General features: G+C 33.1%; 1 protein-coding gene across 1 annotated transcript; it reads right to left on the reverse strand.

The window, feature by feature from the left end:
* Positions 1 to 9,009: 9,009 nt before the first annotated feature.
* Positions 9,010 to 10,296, reverse strand: LOC110920245 (uncharacterized mitochondrial protein AtMg00810-like). The gene has a single exon (XM_022164467.1). It carries the CDS (start codon positions 10,294 to 10,296, stop codon positions 9,010 to 9,012), a length of 1,287 nt encoding a protein of 428 aa, XP_022020159.1.
* Between the last annotated feature and the right edge of the window lie 11,728 nt (positions 10,297 to 22,024).

Below are 22,024 nucleotides of genomic sequence, written 5' to 3' on the forward strand. Positions count from 1 at the left end.
AATGTTAGAAATATGAAGTTCCTAGACGGACCTAGGAACCCTATAATAATTAAATTAAAAAAAAATGCATTGTATTTTGAACCTACTCTATTTTTAATGAAACTTAGACCCAAATGTAGACCAAAATATTCTCTTTCTAAATACATATTTATTATTTTCTAAAAGCCATACTTTGAAAGTTATAAGCACCATATATGTATAGCAGTTAAATTAATTATAATATATAATAAAAAAATAAAATAAATAAAACACATTGAAATAGAATATGGACGTATGTGTCCAAATTAAAATAAAATAATAAAGATAATAAATTAATGGATACAATAATAAACTAATTAAAATTTAAAATCTAGATAGTAGAAGTGTCATATTCAAAATTTGATAGTCACCACTATGTGTCCAACATAAATTCATGCAATTGATACGTGTCTCTATAAGAATAAAATAATAAATAAATTAAAACTAAAATATGAAAACAAAACTTAACCTCCACGCCAATATTTAGTATAAATATGACTATTCATCTCAAATTCAGAATCTATTCAAACTCCTTTCTTTTCCTTTTTCTTTGTTAGGTCTGTCGCCTCCTTTATTTTCATATAAAACCATAATAATAATACTAAAACCTTGTTTCGTTTTAAAGTATTATAACTCCCAATCACCGCTCCCCTTTTCGATTGATCCGAGTCCCATAACGCATGTCAAGGCTCTGCCCGACTAAGTTCGTTTGGATTCTATCTCGGGACTTCGGGACAAGGTTGATTTAGGGGTATTATACTTATCACGAGTGCATTATATTTTTAATAACCCAAAGGTTATATCCAAAACTTATACCAGGAGTCCTTCTAGTTGAACCCTAAAGTTACACAGTGGGTCCATTCCTTTTTCTCACCATTTTATTCTCTTTTTATGATTTACCCAAAACTATTATTCTATTCTCATTAAAAGTCATATCTATCATTTTATTTACCCAATAGGAAACCATAGTTGAGACACCCAAGTAATCCTGCACAACTCCTAAAAATTTTCGTAACAATCAAAATCAGGATCAGGGCCCCTAAAACTCAAGGGGGGGCAAAACCCTAATAACGATTATCTTCATAACTCATTATAAAATTCGAAATTTACAAAACCGTCGACACAGCAAGCCTACATGCACGAAGGGCTACTCTATGAAAATAGGGTGGTCACTCGCGTAGCGCGACGCCTAAGGGGGTACCCCCTCGCGCTACGCGACGGTGTCAAAATTTCAGTATAAATAGCAGGGGTTGGGACTGGAATTTTGGCACTTGAACGACGAAAATCGGAGTTACGTAGGTCGAGTTATAAGCAAAACAGTCCAACACACACACAATTATCGAATCGCTGCCGCAAAACAGGGTAATTAGTCGATCGCTATTACGATTCAGTTTCCGGGATCAATATACCCAAAGAATGTCTAAGTGCCGCCCACATTGGGCTATGCTTTATCGTTGTCGATAATTCGATAATGAGCCGAAGCATTGTACTTTGTCGTTGTCGATAATTCGATATACGAGTTGAAGTACTATACTTTGTCGTTTGTCATTTTGATAAATGAGCTGAAGTATTGCACTTGGACATTCATTGTAAAAAATTGATCTCGGGGAATTATCGTAACTGCTGTATTGATCATTAACCCGGTTTTTGTGAAATTCGTTAAGGTTCGAATCTCATGATTACCGTTAAAGTTTGATTTGGGTTCTACACCAATACGTATTCCATTCTGTCAAACTATGTATTAAACCACCCAAAAACACTCCCAACTACACCCTTACAATCAAACAAACTATTAAATCATCAGAAGATCCAGAATAATAAAGTGCATGCCTAATTATCGGGAGAAGTAGAATCAGGAAATTTGTTAACTCAATCCTGCATGCTGATTTGTGAGTTATTCTCTTTTTGTTAACTGTTTTACAATACTCCAAATTATTTTCCGAATTATAACTTACAGTGATTAAGTTTATGTGAATCACCAAGTTACAGCCGGTATGTGGGGTATTGTGCACATTACTTGATAATCGTCACCATTGGGGCAGCCATTGGGTGATATGACCATAATCACAGATACCATTGGACGTATGGGCCAATGGATCGAGTGGTAAAGTACTGTGGGTAGTTGGTTGATATCAGGATACATTGTAAAAGATCTTATCACTGTGAATTATAACAAATGTGTCATTTTCAGAAACTAGAATAATTCACTCAGTATTTCCCGCTGACAAAATCTTTTTAAAACGCGTTTCAGGTAATTACAATAGATTGGAGCAAGGATTGGATCCGACACTAAAGGACTTCAAGAAGTGGCTTATTTTCAAAATAAGAAATATTGTTTTTATTAAAAGCTACCTTTGTAAAATATGGAATTTATTCCATCTTTTTAAATAAAATCCGGTGTTTCTAAACTCTGATATTTTTCCTAACTCACGGTCCTGATAAAATTTCCGCTGCAATATTTTTCAAAATAATCACCGGTACCACTGAACTGCTCACGGCACCGATTCCGGCTAGATGGGGTCGGGGGTCGTGACAGAAGGTGGTATCAGAGCTAAGCCACTGCTTTAAGCCTATAAGTGTTGTGATAACAATACTTAAGCTTAAATATAAGAGTTAGGAGATTGCTATTAACTTAACTGGTAGCACATCTGATAGTATTTAGACTTGAACATAAGAAAAGATGCCTTAGTATAAGCTAAGCCACTTGTTTAGACAAATAGGTGTTATAATAATACCTAAGCTTAAACGGAAAGTTAGAAACTTAATATTATTTGATAGCACTCTGAATGATATTTAGACTCGAACTTAAGAATTTTGTCTTAATATAAGCTTCAAGATAAAATTACTTATATGAGTATAAAGAAGTATAATTGTTATTCAATAAGAATAACGACTAGCAGGCAATATCATTTAATTACTATTTATTCTTGTTTATTGGTATTACTGGGTCAAGAGTAAAAATATATTATGGAAATATAAATTTCCTTGATTCTGGATTAAAGCCCTAATAAAAAGAGGCACTTTTTGAAAAAGATACTGTTTATGGGAAATAGGAAATTTTCTCCGGCAAAACTGGATATAGAGTAGCAGACTCTCCAGCTTGTCCGGATATACTGAAATTACCGCTCCAGCGCGAACCGGATAAGACGGGATAAATGGTATGTCAAACCAGTAACAAGATTTCCCTAAATAGTATCATGACCAAATATCTAACTGGTTTTTGGGAATATGAATCTATTATATACATTTAACCCTATGAAAGGTATGTATATTACAACATATGGAATATATAATATAGATATGTATATCTATAAGGAATTCCAAAAGTCAATTAAGAATAAAGCACAAGCATATGTATATAGATTTCTTTATCAGAAATCTTTCGCATATATCTTTAATTTTGATGTCAAACATTCTTTCGTTTGATCATCTACCTCGTAACTCGTACAACAAAATAATACTGGAAACCCATTAAGTTGGGACACCATCAAAAATATAAGAATTTCCAATACGTTACCATAAACTACTAACGCCAGTAAGAAGCTGGTAAAGTTAATGCACAAGAAAACACATGAAACTTAAATTATATATCCACAGATGTCGAAGTTTATCACACACGACTTCCAAAGGCAAGATCTTTGAAAAATATAAATTAGGCACGATGATACCTACACTAATTCCATCAGTAAAAGAACTCCTAAATCAAAAATCGGCACTTTGCCACATGATCTTACAAACGATCAAAATATCGTTAAGGTACGTTGGAACAATATTTCACAAACATCGGTGCATAGTCTAACCTGAGTCATAATTATTAGCACTACAAAAGAAGTCATATATTTTTGCAAATCCCTGATTTCATTTCACTTCATTCGACATTCTCTGATAATGTCATTTAACAAATAGTTATCACACGAAATTTCAGATAAGAAGTTCTTATATTTCTTTCTTTGCAATTCTAACTTCTGCCTATAATAAGTTGACTTTCGTATGGTCATCATACCATAAAGAATTCTTTCATAATAGCAAATATTGATCCATTTCGTTTCTTGGTAAATCCACACGATACACATGCACTATTTGTTGCGCATGTGGTTCATTTGAGTTATAAGACCCTAGGAAGGCATCCTTTCAATTTGTTGTTTTATCAAAAGTTCAAATATCGTTCCGCTATACTTGATCTTTGCATTGTAAACCGCGTTTTTACAAAGCAATGATTCTTTAATATCGAATCAATGAATTTATTGAAAAATTCGATTTTCTTTTAGGGATACATGGTTTCTTTGTGATCATGTTTGAACTTTCTTATTAAAACTCGTTTTATCCAAACCCAGTTAACTTGCTCGTATTACATATTCAATTCGAAGTCCCATATGATGGATTGAAACCATCATATTCAAAATAGTCTTAACAAGCACTTCAATTCTCTTAAACCATAATATGCTTGTTTAGTCTTCGAATTCATCAAATCATCTTTTTGATCACGATCACTTTGTGATGACATTTTCACAAAATTGAAGATTGCGCTAATCTAAGATTTAATTATTTATATAGAATTCGCTTTATTGATTCATTTTATAAAAGAAATCTTAACACAATTATGTGCTAAGATAATGATCCACCATTTCATGTTCTAATTCCGTAATCCTTACAACCAATTAAGCCTTTCGTGATATTTCTTACCTTATCATTATTAATCGAAAAACATGGTATAAACTTAATTGATTATATATAGAAACTTACAATATAGTATTTCTGTAATTAAAAATTTTGTTAAACCCATCAAGGTAAAGAAATTATATTTTTACGTATAAAATTTTGTTTAAAGTATATTCTCATTTAAGTTTACGCATTTATTATTGGTAATTAATATTATTATTAGTAATAATATATTAATAATAATAGTGTTAGTATTATTTTCAGATACTAAAGTTATTATCAAGGGCATGTATTGAATAGCCTAGCCTTAGTTAGGCATGGACTGGCCACCTATGCTTAAACAAGGCAGCACTAACCAATATCCGCCATGATAATGACTAGTTAATTAAGTCATCATACTTATTTAGTAAATCTTAATTATATATTTTACTTTGTATTGTAAAGAGAAAACATATTTTTCATAAAACAACACCAGAATTAAAGAGACAAATAAAACAAAATAATTATGTATCACATATTTTGTGATAACTATGTACCATAACACTCTAATAAGAAAATAACCATATAAGAATAATATAGTAGTCAGCGACTACATTGGGTTAGAAGAACATTGTAATACATAAAGAATAGTCACCACAACATTTGTAACTACATTTTACAACGCTATATGGTTTCAAAATAAAAATGAGTAATCACCTAGAATTGACCCAGTGGTATGTAAAATATTTTACAAATACTTTTACCCCTTTTATTTACAACTTTCATTAAAACAAAAAGTGATTCTTTTACAAAAATCCTAATGCTAAAATATTTTGTAAAAATAATAACTTCACTATAATATTTTGTAATCTATATTACATAATAAAAATAAGTTACTTTACATAGTATAATACAATACTAAAATAATATCTATTTGAAAGTAGTAACTATTTACATATACTAAAAATGTGTAACAAATAATATATATTACATTTGCTTCAGTAATATAATATAATAGTTGGTCATGCCAAAATAACTTGTTTTTATTATATTTCCATCTCTATGACATAGTATGAAAAATATAATCACTAATAGTGTACTATTACATTATTTCACCATTTAAAACAACTTGGAGCTCTAATATACTAACTCTATTGTCCTTTGGTGTATCTTTACAATTCACTCATCTCAACACATAGAGTTTCTTATAACATAATTTACTTCCTTTTTGAACCCGTCAATTCTAAGTCTTCCTCACTTGTCAATCAAGTAAGATTCCTTTGATAAAGAATCTTATTGATTCAAAAGTTCTTCACATTTATTTTAAAATCAATTTATCATATATCTTCTGGCCTGAACCTAGTCACCTTGGAAACTATACCATTTCATCTCATTCATTTTACATCGATTTCTTGAACTAATTCAGTCGAACCATTGAGTCATATTTATTATACAACTCATATTCATAAAATTTAATTTGATATCATTTACCTTAATATTATTCTTTTTGATCAAAAAGTAACATAACTCTAAAAAGAAATATCGTAACCCAAATCTCGAGGACGAGATTTAAAACAAGGTGGGGAGGATGTAACGTCCCTATTTTTATCATGTAAATTATAAGTATGGTTAAATTTATTAACCACTAGTAACTAGTTTATTTCTAATATAAATATTCAACCCAAATAGTTTTAAACACTATTTTGTAAAGTTGGTTGAAATATTATACCAATTAATTGACATATGTATGGGTAACCTGTCTAATAAAAATAAAAGTATATAAAAAGTTATATTATTAAAACAGGTATATTACGGGTAGATTAAATGTTAGAAATATGAAGTTCCTAGACGGACCTAGGAACCCTATAATAATTAAATTAAAAAAAAAATGCATTGTATTTTGAACCTACTCTATTTTTAATGAAACTTAGACCCAAATGTAGACCAAAATATTCTCTTTCTAAATACATATTTATTATTTTCTAGAAAGCCATACTTTGAAAGTTATAAGCACCATATATGTATAGCAGTTAAATTAATTATAATATATAATAAAAAAATAAAATAAATAAAACACATTGAAATAGAATATGGACGTATGTGTCCAAATTAAAATAAAATAATAAAGATAATAAATTAATGGATACAATAATAAACTAATTAAAATTTAAAATCTAGATAGTAGAAGTGTCATATTCAAAATTTGATAGTCACCACTATGTGTCCAACATAAATTCATGCAATTGATACGTGTCTCTATAAGAATAAAATAATAAATAAATTAAAACTAAAATATGAAAACAAAACTTAACCTCCACGCCAATATTTAGTATAAATATGACTATTCATCTCAAATTCAGAATCTGTTCAAACTCCTTTCTTTTCCTTTTTCTTTGTTAGGTCTGTCGCCTCCTTTATTTTCATATAAAACCATAATAATAATACTAAAACCTTGTTTCGTTTTAAAGTATTATAACTCCCAATCACCGCTCCCCTTTTCGATTGATCCGAGTCCCATAACGCATGTCAAGGCTCTGCCCGACTAAGTTCGTTTGGATTCTATCTCGGGACTTCGGGACAAGGTTGATTTAGGGGTATTATACTTATCACGAGTGCATTATATTTTTAATAACCCAAAGGTTATATCCAAAACTTATACCAGGAGTCCTTCTAGTTGAACCCTAAAGTTACACAGTGGGTCCATTCCTTTTTCTCACCATTTTATTCTCTTTTTATGATTTACCCAAAACTATTATTCTATTCTCATTAAAAGTCATATCTATCATTTTATTTACCCAATAGGAAACCATAGTTGAGACACCCAAGTAATCCTGCACAACTCCTAAAAATTTTCGTAACAATCAAAATCAGGATCAGGGCCCCTAAAACTCAAGGGGGGGCAAAACCCTAATAACGATTATCTTCATAACTCATTATAAAATTCGAAATTTACAAAACCGTCGACACAGCAAGCCTACATGCACGAAGGGCTACTCTATGAAAATAGGGTGGTCACTCGCGTAGCGCGACGCCTAAGGGGGTACCCCCTCGCGCTACGCGACGGTGTCAAAATTTCAGTATAAATAGCAGGGGTTGGGACTGGAATTTTGGCACTTGAACGACGAAAATCGGAGTTACGTAGGTCGAGTTATAAGCAAAACAGTCCAACACACACACAATTATCGAATCGCTGCCGCAAAACAGGGTAATTAGTCGATCGCTATTACGATTCAGTTTCCGGGATCAATATACCCAAAGAATGTCTAAGTGCCGCCCACATTGGGCTATGCTTTATCGTTGTCGATAATTCGATAATGAGCCGAAGCATTGTACTTTGTCGTTGTCGATAATTCGATATACGAGTTGAAGTACTATACTTTGTCGTTTGTCATTTTGATAAATGAGCTGAAGTATTGCACTTGGACATTCATTGTAAAAAATTGATCTCGGGGAATTATCGTAACTGCTGTATTGATCATTAACCCGGTTTTTGTGAAATTCGTTAAGGTTCGAATCTCATGATTACCGTTAAAGTTTGATTTGGGTTCTACACCAATACGTATTCCATTCTGTCAAACTATGTATTAAACCACCCAAAAACACTCCCAACTACACCCTTACAATCAAACAAACTATTAAATCATCAGAAGATCCAGAATAATAAAGTGCATGCCTAATTATCGGGAGAAGTAGAATCAGGAAATTTGTTAACTCAATCCTGCATGCTGATTTGTGAGTTATTCTCTTTTTGTTAACTGTTTTACAATACTCCAAATTATTTTCCGAATTATAACTTACAGTGATTAAGTTTATGTGAATCACCAAGTTACAGCCGGTATGTGGGGTATTGTGCACATTACTTGATAATCGTCACCATTGGGGCAGCCATTGGGTGATATGACCATAATCACAGATACCATTGGACGTATGGGCCAATGGATCGAGTGGTAAAGTACTGTGGGTAGTTGGTTGATATCAGGATACATTGTAAAAGATCTTATCACTGTGAATTATAACAAATGTGTCATTTTCAGAAACTAGAATAATTCACTCAGTATTTCCCGCTGACAAAATCTTTTTAAAACGCGTTTCAGGTAATTACAATAGATTGGAGCAAGGATTGGATCCGACACTAAAGGACTTCAAGAAGTGGCTTATTTTCAAAATAAGAAATATTGTTTTTATTAAAAGCTACCTTTGTAAAATATGGAATTTATTCCATCTTTTTAAATAAAATCCGGTGTTTCTAAACTCTGATATTTTTCCTAACTCACGGTCCTGATAAAATTTCCGCTGCAATATTTTTCAAAATAATCACCGGTACCACTGAACTGCTCACGGCACCGATTCCGGCTAGATGGGGTCGGGGGTCGTGACAGCCTGGCTGTCACATTTCAAAGGAATAGGAAGAATTGAAGGAGCTGAAAATTCATGGAGTAATCTAGTAAGCCATGTAAGTTCAGCAGTGACTCGTCTCATCGATCTATACTCGGCTTCTGCTAAACTTAGAGAAACAGTGGCTTGTTTCTTAGACTTCCATGAAATAGGACTTCCGCCAAACAAAATGAAATATCCAGTGACAGATTTTCGTGTGTTGGGACACGCAGCCCAGTCTGAATCACAGAAAGCCTCTACCTGAAAATCCGGTGAGTTATTAAAAAATATTCCTTGAGTATAAGTGCCTTTAACATAATGAAAAGTATGTAAAGCAGCCTCCCAATGAGGTATATGTGGTTCCTTCATAAACTGGCTCAAGAACTGTACAGCAAAAGCCATATCCGACCGTGTATGAGTAAGATAGTTTAGTTTGCCAATTAAACGCCGATACTGAAGAGGATCATGAAATAAAGGACCAGTATCCTGTAAAAGCTGCAAATTGGGAGGTAAAGGACAAAGAGTTGCTGAAGAATCAAAATCTTTAAATTCTTCAAGAAGATCATGTGCAAGTTTTCGTTGAGTCATAATGATGCCATTGGGAACTTTTAAAATTTCAATGCCCAAAAAATAATTGAGAGATCCAAGATCTTTGATTTGAAAAGTAGAATGGAGGAAAGATTTGAGAGCTTGCATTTCTGTTTCATCATTTCCGGTTAACAAAATGTCATCAACATAGACAACCACATGAACAATGGAATCTCCCATTTGTTTAGAAAACAAAGAATGGTCATTAGAAGATCGAATATATCCTTTGGATTTTAAAACATCAGATAAATTTTCATACCATTGCCTAGATGTCTGCTTAAGACCATACAAGGATTTCTGAAGTTTAAGGACTTTAGAAGGATCATCAAGAATCATTCCAGCAGGTGGTTGCATATAAATTTCTTCATCAAGATCTCCGTGTAAGAATGCATTGTTTACATTTAACTGATGTAAAGACCAATGCATCTTAGTAGCAGTAGCAATCAGGCTTCGTATAGTTGTCATTTTAACTACCGGTGAGAAAGTTTCAGTATAATCAATCCCAGCCTGCTGCGTGTTGCCTCTCACCACAAGTCTAGCTTTACAACGTTCCACTGTGCCATCTGCTCTATACTTGACCTTATAAACCCATTTGCTCTTGATAGGCTTTTTACCAGCAGGAAGAGAAGTGATTGTCCAAGTATGATTAGCTTCTAATGCATCAAATTCTTTCTGCATGGCAGTTTGCCATTCAGGATAAAGAACAACTTCTTTGTAACAAATAGGCTCCTTTATTTGAGTAAGGTTTTAGAAAAGAGTCTGATTGGAAGAAGGTATATCAGAGACTTGAAAATGATTGACTGCAGAAAAAGCTGTAGTGATAGTATGAGGACAAATGGATGAAGAAGATTCACTCATAGTTGTATTACAAATGTAATCAGCAAGATATGAAGGCGTATTTCGTTGTCGATCAGATCTTCTTAAAGTTTCAGGTGGAAAAGTAGAAGAAGAAGATAATGAAGGTGAATGTGAAGAAGAAATAGGAGAAGAATATGAAACGGGATTAAAGAAGTCAGCACTAACATCAATAGTGGGGAAAAAATTTAGAGACTTATCTTTGGGAAGTGATGGGAAAAGATGTTTGAAAAAAACATCTCTAGAAACAAATGGTTGATGAGAAATGAGATTAAAGAGTTTATAACCCTTTTTACCCATAGGATATCCAATGAACAAACATGGTACTGCACGTGGCTGAAACTTGTCTCTACCTTGTTTGAGAGTAGAAGCATAACATAAGCACCCAAAAACTTTTAAATTGTCACAAGAAGGAAGTTTCTTAAACAAAATCTCATAAGGGGTCTTATTTTGAAGCAATGTTGTGGGAAACAAATTGATTAAATGGGTAGAAGTTAAGACACAATCGCCCCAAAACTTGAGTGGCAATTTAGACTGAAACAAAGTGCCCTAGCAGTTTCTAAAAGGTGTTTGTGCTTCCTTTCTACCACTCCGTTCTGCTGTGGTGTAGCAACACAAGAAGTTTGATGCAGGATCCCTTTACTAAGAAAATATTGAGCATGATGATTTGCTGTTCCTAGTTCAAATGCATTATCTGATCTTATACATTTAATCTTGGTTAAGAATTGAGTCTCAACCATCTGAATAAAATTTTGAAGAACAGGAAAGGCATTGCTCTTTGTAGTCAAAAGATGTGTCCATGTGGCTCTACTTAAGTCATCCACTATTGTCAAGAAATACTTGTAATCATTATAAGTAGATGTGTTATAAGGTCCCCACACATCCACATGAATAAGATCAAAAATCTTTTGTGTCTCTCTTTTGTTATGAGGAAATGTCAACCTATGTTGGCTAGCTTGAGGGCAAATATCACAACATTCTATTTGACTAATATGATCATGTGTAAAAACAGATAAATATTTCAGCTTATACAAAGGCAAATGCCCAAGTCTATTATGCCAAATCTTTCCAGTAACAACAACATCACAACTGGAAGAGTTTATTTTTGAAACAGGAGAAACATTTTTGTAAACTATTTGATTTGTCTTGAGAATGTAAAGTCCATCCAGCAAGCTACCAAGAACCAGTGGCCTCTTCAGAGAAGGGCCCTGTAAAACACAAGCTTTATTAGAAAAAGAAACTAATCCATTTGTATCATTGCAAAGTCTTGGCACAGATAAAAGATTATGTTTGGATTGTGGAACAAACAAAACATTGTGCAAGACTAAATCTGGTAACAAATGAACTGTACCAATTTTAGTTGCTGTGATAATACTTCCATTTGGAAGTAATATATGGATTGGTTTAGTGAGAATTTCTATGCTTGTGAATGAGTTTTCATCAAAACACATATGATCATTTACACCCGTATCTACTATCCATTTAGAATGAAAATTGGATGCAAAATTGGCAGATCTAATTGTGGTGAAATCAGGTGCTTGAGAAAAATTTCCAGAACTTGTATTAGTGAGATGAGTATTCTGTAAGAACTGAATTAATTGTTGACATTGATCAACTGTGAAACTTGTCCCAGCACTCATGGCATGAACACCATAATCATTTTCTTGCTCACTCATAGCACTTGCAGCAAAACGTTTAGGTTTTGTAAACTTAAAATCCTTTGGAAAACCTATCAAACGATAACATTTGTTCACTGCATGACCAGATTTCTTACAATGATCACATACCAGCTTCTTTGAATCTCCTAATTTTGGATTAAAATTGCCTTGAAATTGAGTTTGAACATGCATTTCTGCAGTTTTTGAAAAAGATTTAGTAGGATGAATTTCCTTTTGCTTCTCGTCTTGAATTAATAAAGCATATGCTTGATTAATTGAAGGTAAAGGCTGCATCATTAGTATGTTTCCTCTAATTGTGTCATAAGCAGGATTCAGTCCCATAAGGAACTGAATTAGCCTTTGTTCTTCCTCTCTTTTGAACATTTCTTGATGAGTTACACAAGAACAAAGAGAAATAGTGTACAAAGAACTAATTTCATCCCAAATACACTTAATTCTGGTAAAATAGGAGGCTATATCACCGTTACCTTGTGAAATTTCACAGAGATTCTTTTGTAATTGTGAAATTTCACAATCCCAACACCATAAACTAATCAACATATGTTGGCAAGCCTTATTTCTATATATCAATGATAAGGTCCTAAGGAAAATGGTCATTTTCTCAGTCATAGAAAATAGTCATTTTTGTTATAGTTTCTTCTTCCATCTTACTTTTATTTTCTTTCAGTTTTCAATCTTTGTCATACTTAATTTTAAGATGTGATATTTATAAGCTACGAGTTAATAATTTGTTAAGAGTAACAGATTAGGAAGGTGTAACTAGTTATACATGAAATACACTATAAACTCGTTTCAATATATTATGGTTAACATAATCTCTCTGAAAATTCAGCAACTCTTCTTAGCCTCTTCACCACTATTACACTAGAAATCAAGTTCAAAGTCGCCCCACAAAATCTTGTCACCGAATGTCATTACATGCGCCTTAACTTGCGTAAAGTGTTTTTTTTTGTTGAAATCTTCATATCTATAATTATACACAACAAACTGCAAACACCGCACATACTTACTTAATGAGGGCATTTTGCAAGCGCATTTAGACTCTTGAATATGTTTTCCAAGCGCGATTTTCAAAGTTGGTTGATTAAGGGAAAACCACTTTTATATATATATTCCAAGGATCTTGGGACTCATACCATACCTTCATCATTCTGCTCCATTGATGTTAATCTTTCCCACTGAAACAGGAATTTGAGGCTGCAATATAGATTGTTGTCTGTAGTGGCCATTTTCTGTTCGAAATTTCCATCTCAAAATTTCCATCAGAATTTAAAAAACTGGCCAAAGTTATTAACAGGAATTTTATATAAAACAGAACTCACATGTTACACTGTTTCTGTGTAGATTAGAGAAGCTGCATAAAATTCAGGGACTTGATACATGTACTTATTCATTTTATTTTGAACAACAATTTTTTTTTAACTTCTAAACAAATTCCATTTTATTGTAGTAATCCATCGAAGATATAAAATTATAACTTATTTAATTTTATGTGTCTTCATAAATTTATATATGTGAATTTTTTATACCATAGATGACGCCCGAGTTAGTCATGCGTAAAAACCGATTCTTTTAGAAACAAACCGACTTTACATAAAAATAGTCTTGTACTTTTATTTATCGTCATGGCAAAACATAGGGCGAGAGGAACTGTCTTCTTTTCAATACGTATCCTTCTGTTTGGCAATATTAAACGAAATCTAGGGATAAACATTCGAATGCCAGTATTACTTTCGGATAATATGAGTGCCTCAATAACCTGATCACGCAGTGATAGGACCTGTAGTAGAGTTCCATTACATAAACTATTCTTTCGATAAATATAACTCCATTTATGCCATCCGGTGATTATAGACTTGCATCAAAATTATTATGAAGATATTATATCCTTAAACCCGTGTATTACACGAGCCTAATAATATTAAAAGTGTTTTTAAAGCATGGAAGCAAACCGCTTTTCAAGTATCGGACTAACCTATTCTTTACCATTTTTATTATTATAATAAATAATAATAATTTATTTAATAGATGTTTTAAGCGTATAGTAAAAAAATCCTTTTAAATAATAAGAAGGTGTTGTCACATTAACATTATTTGAAATTCTTTATTATTTAAGTATAATTGTTACTATAACTAATTATATATTTTAGATAACTAAAAAGTAAATGATCAATATCTAAGTAGACAATAAAACATTTATTAGTATTAAGTTGTTAAGGAATTTTTCATTGTTTTGTATTAATTAATTAATAATAATAATATTAGTGAATTGAAAGAGAGAATAATGCCATATGGCATTATGTAGACTCTTTTGTTAGTATAAGAATGCCATGTGACATTAAGTAGACTCTTCTATTAGTATTAGATCATCGAAAAGAGCCCATTTAATATTTAACTATATCCTAAGATATGTTCAGGGCACTTAGGCTTTCATCATAGCCCAATTAGTTCTTAAATGTAGTCCACCAAAGCCCATTTGCTATTTTTTTTTATCTTTGTCAAAAGCGCTACATTTTATCTATTCCTAAAATCATATATTTTTAGTAAGTCTCAATAATAACTTAATATAGCTCAATAAAATTTTGAGACTTTTTACTATATATACACACATCGTTTTAATACATAACCATCTTTGTCTTGAAAGTTATACACTACAAAACCACAGTAAAAGGAGTGACGGAGCTAGCCTGTTAATTTAGGGGTATCCTTTTTTTTACTGTGCAATCATACAATAATAAAAAATTTTGTTTTGGGGTTTGGGCTATGTTTATCAATTGGGCATCTTTCAATTATATCATACTTAATTTAAGCTTAATTATTATACAAGTTTAGTGTTGTAACTTGTAAAAGGTTTGAGCTTATAAAAATTTGGAATTTTAATAAATTAAAGTATTCTATTTTTTATAGGGATATCCCCATATTTGTTCAGGGGTATCTTTATATAAAACAAACAAAAAAAAATCATTACAAAAACGGGGTTGAGCCGTAGCCCGTGATACCCCTCCTCCTTATACTATACATCCGGGACCGAGTTAAAGTAATATATTTTATAAAGAAACCGACGCATTTATACATAAATAATATCCAACAAATCGTGTGTAAAATGCCATCTTGCTTAATCAGTTACCTTTGTTAACAATTTTATACCAAAAAAGTTATATATTTTGGCTGTTTCCCTCGTCTTGCCTCCTCCTCATAGATTAGAGGAATGTGGTTCTCACATAAAAACTTATTCCAAAGCTAGCAATGGTCTAGTGGGTAGCTTGGGAACTTCACAAAATATAATTGAAGTACAAACAACAAAATAATCGAATAACAAATTATGAAGAGTATCAAATTATCACAATCAAAAGAGACATAACATATATATTCGTTTACACATGTTAATATACTTTTTGATGTCCTTTGAAGAATCTATACCACACATATCCACCATGCATAAGGGGATAATAGATGCAAAAATGGGCATATACTTGCTATATATCCATGGAGGCATGGTTCAGTGGCTTCATGACCCAATTTAAGAACCTTTTGGAGTACTAATAAGCAGAATATACCCAGGATGAATCCTTAAGTTCCTAGATGATTTAAGCAGGACTGGTTCCTATTTTATTTCAATAAAGAAAAAGTAAGGATTTTCCAAGCTATATAGGAAATGGGATCCACATAGATGAATATGCTATTATCCTAAATATATCCTTTATGCTTCAGAATCGTATGCGTTTGATCAGATCACTTAATCATCCCTCTTCGAGCTGATCTGTGGAAGCCTAAGACTACAACATTACATGGTCACGATTTGTTAGGGATTCGATTATCAAACTACACACACAAACATGACCGAAGCTGCTAGAGAAAAATAAATGAAGATGAACACATGAGAGTTACGTGGTTTGGTTGACCTACACTAGGGTAATATCTTTTATTGTTCTACCTCACTTGTAAGGAATTACAAGTACAAGGGTATGTATATATAGATTACATATCAGGGTTTTCAACTTGCTCCCCAAAAAACTAAAAAACTAATAAACGAGATAAAATTAATTATAGTGGGTCCACCCGCTGCCCAAATCAATTGAGTCTCCACAATTAAACCCAACACAATCGACTCGTTGATTGAACTAATTTTATCCATGTCCGACGCACCAAGGATATTGCGTAGAGGTCATTTCAAATCCAGCTCTATATTTTGGCTGGAATCCACACATTTAATTTTTACCCCTCCACAAAGAAGAAAGAATCCAACCAGAAGTCCACCGAATGTTACAACAATCAATAGGATATAAACTTTAAATAACATAAGAATGTTTGTGGCGATGAGATAGATTATGCTATACTAAAAAAAAAAGAAAACCAAAAGAAGCTGTGTTGCATGTCATTCACGTACTAAGGATTGGATTCCTTGATCATTCTTTTCGGAAAAGGTAAATGCCAACTTGCCAAGTACAAATATACATTTTTAGACTTTGATCAGTTTAATTGCTTCAACGACAATTCCACGAGATAAAGATAAAAATTAAAAATGTCCTCAAGTATAAATAAACTTTGTTTTTGTAAGAATATCCAAAATTCTTGATAGGTTTTAGCATGTTTACGTTTAAGTGATTTTAGCGTGTTTATAACGTGTAAGTGGGTTAACTCGAACATGACAAATTTACTAAACGGGTTGTTAAGAGGTATTAAAATATGACGCTATTTAGATTTTAGAGGGGTTATTTGAAAAATGTTAACATTTAAAGTTTATGCTTTAATCTTCAAATTTTTCATGTAAATATTCACATTCAAGTACAGAACTGAAACTAATTTGGTTTCTCAACTCTTCACTAACTTTTTCTTTCCAAAACTTTATTCATTACTCTAAACTATACCCGTTCTCACTTTCTCATACTCCAATTATTTCTTTTGGTCTCGAGCTACATATATAAATCCGAGTTCGTTATTTTGGGAACTAGAGATAATAAACAAAAAAAAATTATAAAGTCGCTACTTACAAAAAAGTTCTTTTAAGCCGGGACATTGATTGTTAAATTTTTACTAAGTCTCGAATTACTACTCATACTCGCAAAAATGAATATTAAATAGATTGTCCCCTAACATGATATCATTTAATTAGGTGCTTCTAGTTTAGGGTTGATGTCTTTGCTACAAACAAATATACAAGTCATGTTCGGGTTCACCTATTGATCAACCAGTAAACCAACAATCCATTAGCTCGCCAAAGAAATACAATTCACACCCTAACTTCATGTACCATTGGTGCAATGTTTGTTTCAATCCATACATGCTTTTCTCTTCTACCTAGAATTGAATATACACATCTTTCACATTTTCCTCTAGCTTGTTCCAATAATCTTTTACTTTGGCCTAACAAACAAATCTAAAAACTCTTAATTAGGAAACACTAGTATCCTAAACCTTACCATTCATCTTCTAGAATGATATCTTGAACTCAAGTGAAACAATAAAATTTGCTCCAAACATGTTAGGTAGTCTGCTGGTCATCAAGAGTCATGCAAAAGCCTAACTACCTTATATGGATAGTATACGAGTGTTGTATCCATGAGGAGCATGTGTTCAATTCTATATACAATATGTTTAATATGAAAACAAAATTTATTTGCATATTTATTTGTAATTGCAACCTGTCTTATCCTTTTTGTTCATGATTTCTTCTTTTGGACTTTGATTTACCTCTACCATTTTTCTATCTTCGGTAGATGCCTCCTACACTTAACAAAAAAATTGAGTATACGTTCGGATATCCTTTCTGAGAACTAGAAACGAAGTCCTTCAAAAGAAAGTTATTTGTTCATCATAAAATTAACCGCTAACTGGTGTTGTGGTGCTAGACAACTGTTTGGCAACATAAACAACAATATGAGTGCTATATTTCATCATAAAATGTGATATTGGCATCAACTCAGTGAGATAGAATGTTGTTGAATTTCGTGACCCTTCGTGTTAACTAACCATAATCAAGAAAAACCTTGTTTAAAGCTATTGGCTTTCAAAAATTTAATAAAGACGTTGTCAATTCATGTTTAGTTTTTTCTTCACTAAAGATGTTATAAGAAATAATCTTTGACGGATATGGCCATTCGCTAGTTACCAATCTTTGTGCTTCATGCATCTTTCCTAGTATTGACTATCATAGAGGTTCATGTAATTTAATTTCACATAAGTAATCTTACATCTGCATCTTCTCAAAACCAAAATCAAGACATTCAAACTTAGTGATATCCATTTTGTCATTGCACCCAAGAGAAGTCCAAGAACATGTAGTTCATCATAAAATGAACCGCTAACTGGTGCAGTGGTGCTAGACAACTGTTTGGCAACATAAACAACAATATGTGTGCTATATTTCATCATAAAATGTGATATTGGCATCGACTCAGTGAGATAGAATGTTGTTGAATTTCGTGACCCTTCGTGTTAACTAACCATAATCAAGAAAAACCTTGTTTAAAGCTATTGGCTTTCAAAAATTTAATAAAGACGTTGTCAATTCATGTTTAGTTTTTTCTTCACTAAAGATGTTATAAGAAATAATCTTTGACGGATATGGCCATTCGCTAGTTACCAATCTTTGTGCTTCATGCATCTTTCCTAGTATTGACTATCATAGAGGTTCATGTAATTTAATTTCACATAAGTAATCTTACATCTGCATCTTCTCAAAACCAAAATCAAGACATTCAAACTTAGTGATATCCATTTTGTCATTGCACCCAAGAGAAGTCCAAGAACATGTAGTTCATCATAAAATGAACCGCTAACTGGTGTAGTGGTGCTAGACAACTGTTTGGCAACATAAACAACAATATGTGTGCTATATTTCATCATAAAATGTGATATTGGCATCGACTCAGTGAGATAGAATGTTGTTGAATTTCGTGACCCTTCGTGTTAACTAACCATAATCAAGAAAAACCTTGTTTAAAGCTATTGGCTTTCAAAAATTTAATTAAGACGTTGTCAATTCATGTTTAGTTTTTTCTTCACTAAAGATGTTATAAGAAATAATCTTTGTGCTTCATGCATCTTTCCTAGTATTGATTATGATAGAGGTTCATGTAATTTAATTTCACATAAGTAATCTTACATCTGCATCTTCTCAAAACCAAAATCATGACATTCAAACTTATTGATATCCATTTTGTCATTACACCCAAGAGAAGTCCAAGAACATGTAGTTTTGATACCGGTTTATTGGAGATATGGTGATATTATTGTCAACAAGATTATTTTAGGGTACTTGGATTTATTTGGAGAACAAATGAGAAGTTATAATAACTATTGATATGGGTTAGGAGCCTAGAGTACATGCACACTCATGGCTTCAGTACCAAGTACCTCTAAGGCTGTTAGAGGGAAAAACCCTAAACCATAAGAGGGGGGGGGGACCCCTTTGAAAGGATTCAGGCCAAGGGTTAGGTTCGCGTTGAGAGTGACATGGAAAATGATCTTCAAAAGTGAAGTTCAGTAGTAATAATAGTACTACTGCTAACAACAATAGACTTGCTATTTGAAGGGGTATGGCCCCAAAAACTTTGCGCAGGCGCATAGGACCATACCACAGCCTTATTCCAAAAACATCTTTTATAAGGCCGTGCGCGGCCGTGCAGTGGTTCTAAACAAGATGTGGAAGAAAACAATCTTCGATAACCCTGTGGCGGAGGAGAAGAGAGATAAACATTCAACTAACACCCTTACACGAACCCGCGCAAGAGTACAACTAGATTTGAAGACACAAACTCCTAAACATCTCCGCGCACCTGAAATCAAGACTTGAACAAAGGTATCTTTTCTTTTATAACAAGATGGACACGTGGCAAGGTGTAGGACCACTTGGAGGATCAAGATTAAACCTACTTCCTTGTTTTTATAACACACTAACGAGTGCGGAATCCACGTAAGTATGCAAACCAAAGCAAAAAGGAACAAACACAAAGTAACCAAAGATTCACAACTTTGATTAAGTGAAGAGAATCGGTACACACATACACACAGTGTTTACAAACTTTCACAGGACTCTCTTAACTGAACTGTGAAACAAATGTGTCCTTATATAGGCCCCAATACAAGTAACACTACGAAGTGTGTTATTTTCGTTGTCAACCTCAACGAACACCCATGGACCCACGAACAATCCATGTACCACGAACAGTCAAGGGTTCGTGATGAACACTTCATTAAAAGACTAGTCTTCGTAGACTTCATGCAAGAGTATTTCAATTATACACATGTGACATCATCATGACATCATCATGACATCATCATGATGATGTCATGGTGATGTTAGCTTGTAGCGCTTCGTGCTTCGCGTGTCGAACTCTGGGGCGCACGACGGAGGAATGTCGTGACAGCGGGCTTGAACCGAACCGAGCCGCATCCATAAAGTGCATCAACAAATTCCCCCTTGGATGCTGCTCGTGATGGTTCGACTTTACATTGTCGGATCTTCAGACGTCTTTACTTGAAACAAACAGGAGGTGCATCAACAAACTCCCCCTTGGATGTTGCTCGAGAGACGTTGATCTTCAAATCTTTAGATCCTTGGGGTGTTGATGAGTGGTCAGCAGCAACTCGATCATCTTAATCCTTTGATTGCATTTATGTCGTGTCTTCATTTCAAAGCTTGTCATAGAATACGTTCCCTTTGCCTTTAGCTGGTTCAAATGTTGCATCTGCACATACAAGAAAGCTAAACGCGTAATGAGAATAACCGCTTGGAATATAGTCAACATAAACAAATGACACACAGGTGACCAACTCTCAATCAAACACCGACCGACAACAGTTTGAAAGTATAAAAAATTTGATCATTTTAGTCTTTAACTTTCAAAACTTGTTAACTTCAACTGTTTATGAAGGTGCAATTGTTTTCCAGCTTACAATCAGGCTTCAGGTGGTAAAGACTCGAGATCCAACATCGTACAATCAAAAATAAGATAGAAATAAAATCTTTTTGGTTTTTATAAAGTTTATATTAAAACACACCTAAAATATTTTTGGAATTTTTGAAAATTTTAAAATGTAAAGACGGAAAGCAGTAAACAAATATATACAGATATGCAGTTACTGAAAGCAGTAAATAAATATTTACAGACATTCTTTTTGCGAGTTTTGAGGGTAAGAGAATCATATCAGTGTATGGTCACGCCAAAACGCTCTTGTTGTTCAGTTAGTTAATATTAAGATAAGCATCCTATAACGATTATCGGTATTGTTGTCCACTTAAGCTCAACTTATCAGATGTACTCGCGGTTAGGGGATACGTTAAGGTATGATTTATACTTACCGACCGGTGTTCATCCACACACGACACATTCCCGTATCAAGGTATGCACGAGAGTTCATCTTACTGGTGAGTATACCATTTATCATCTGTTTTCAACGTATATGATGTGAGAAACTCACTTATTTTTGGATGAATACAAGCCCTATGTGATAAAATCACTTATTGATGAGGAACTTGATATTCGATGCATGCAGGGCACAAGAGCAAGTCCGTGAACAGGTTAGTACCATCGTACTGACAAAGAGAAAGAATTTATTATAATACCCAAATCATGAGTTACAAAAGAATTCACAACTACATAAAATATTTATTTACAAGTACATGTACTTGTTATATTCAGATTAAGAACAATAACATGTAATCCAAGTTAGCATGACTGACTGAGGAACCAAGCATAAGATTTATAAGGAGCCCATACTTCTAGTATTACGTGTCAATATTTGATCAAGAATGTTTATCCATTAGCGCATCTACAATGTGCAAACCCCGCAAACCTCTACAAACCACCATCTCAGCACCACATCATATTTACAAACTTCCCTAAAAATATAAAATTTTCACAAACCTC

The sequence above is a fragment of the Helianthus annuus genome, chromosome 16 (genome assembly GCF_002127325.2).
Source record: "Helianthus annuus cultivar XRQ/B chromosome 16, HanXRQr2.0-SUNRISE, whole genome shotgun sequence".
NCBI lineage: Eukaryota > Viridiplantae > Streptophyta > Magnoliopsida > Asterales > Asteraceae > Helianthus > Helianthus annuus.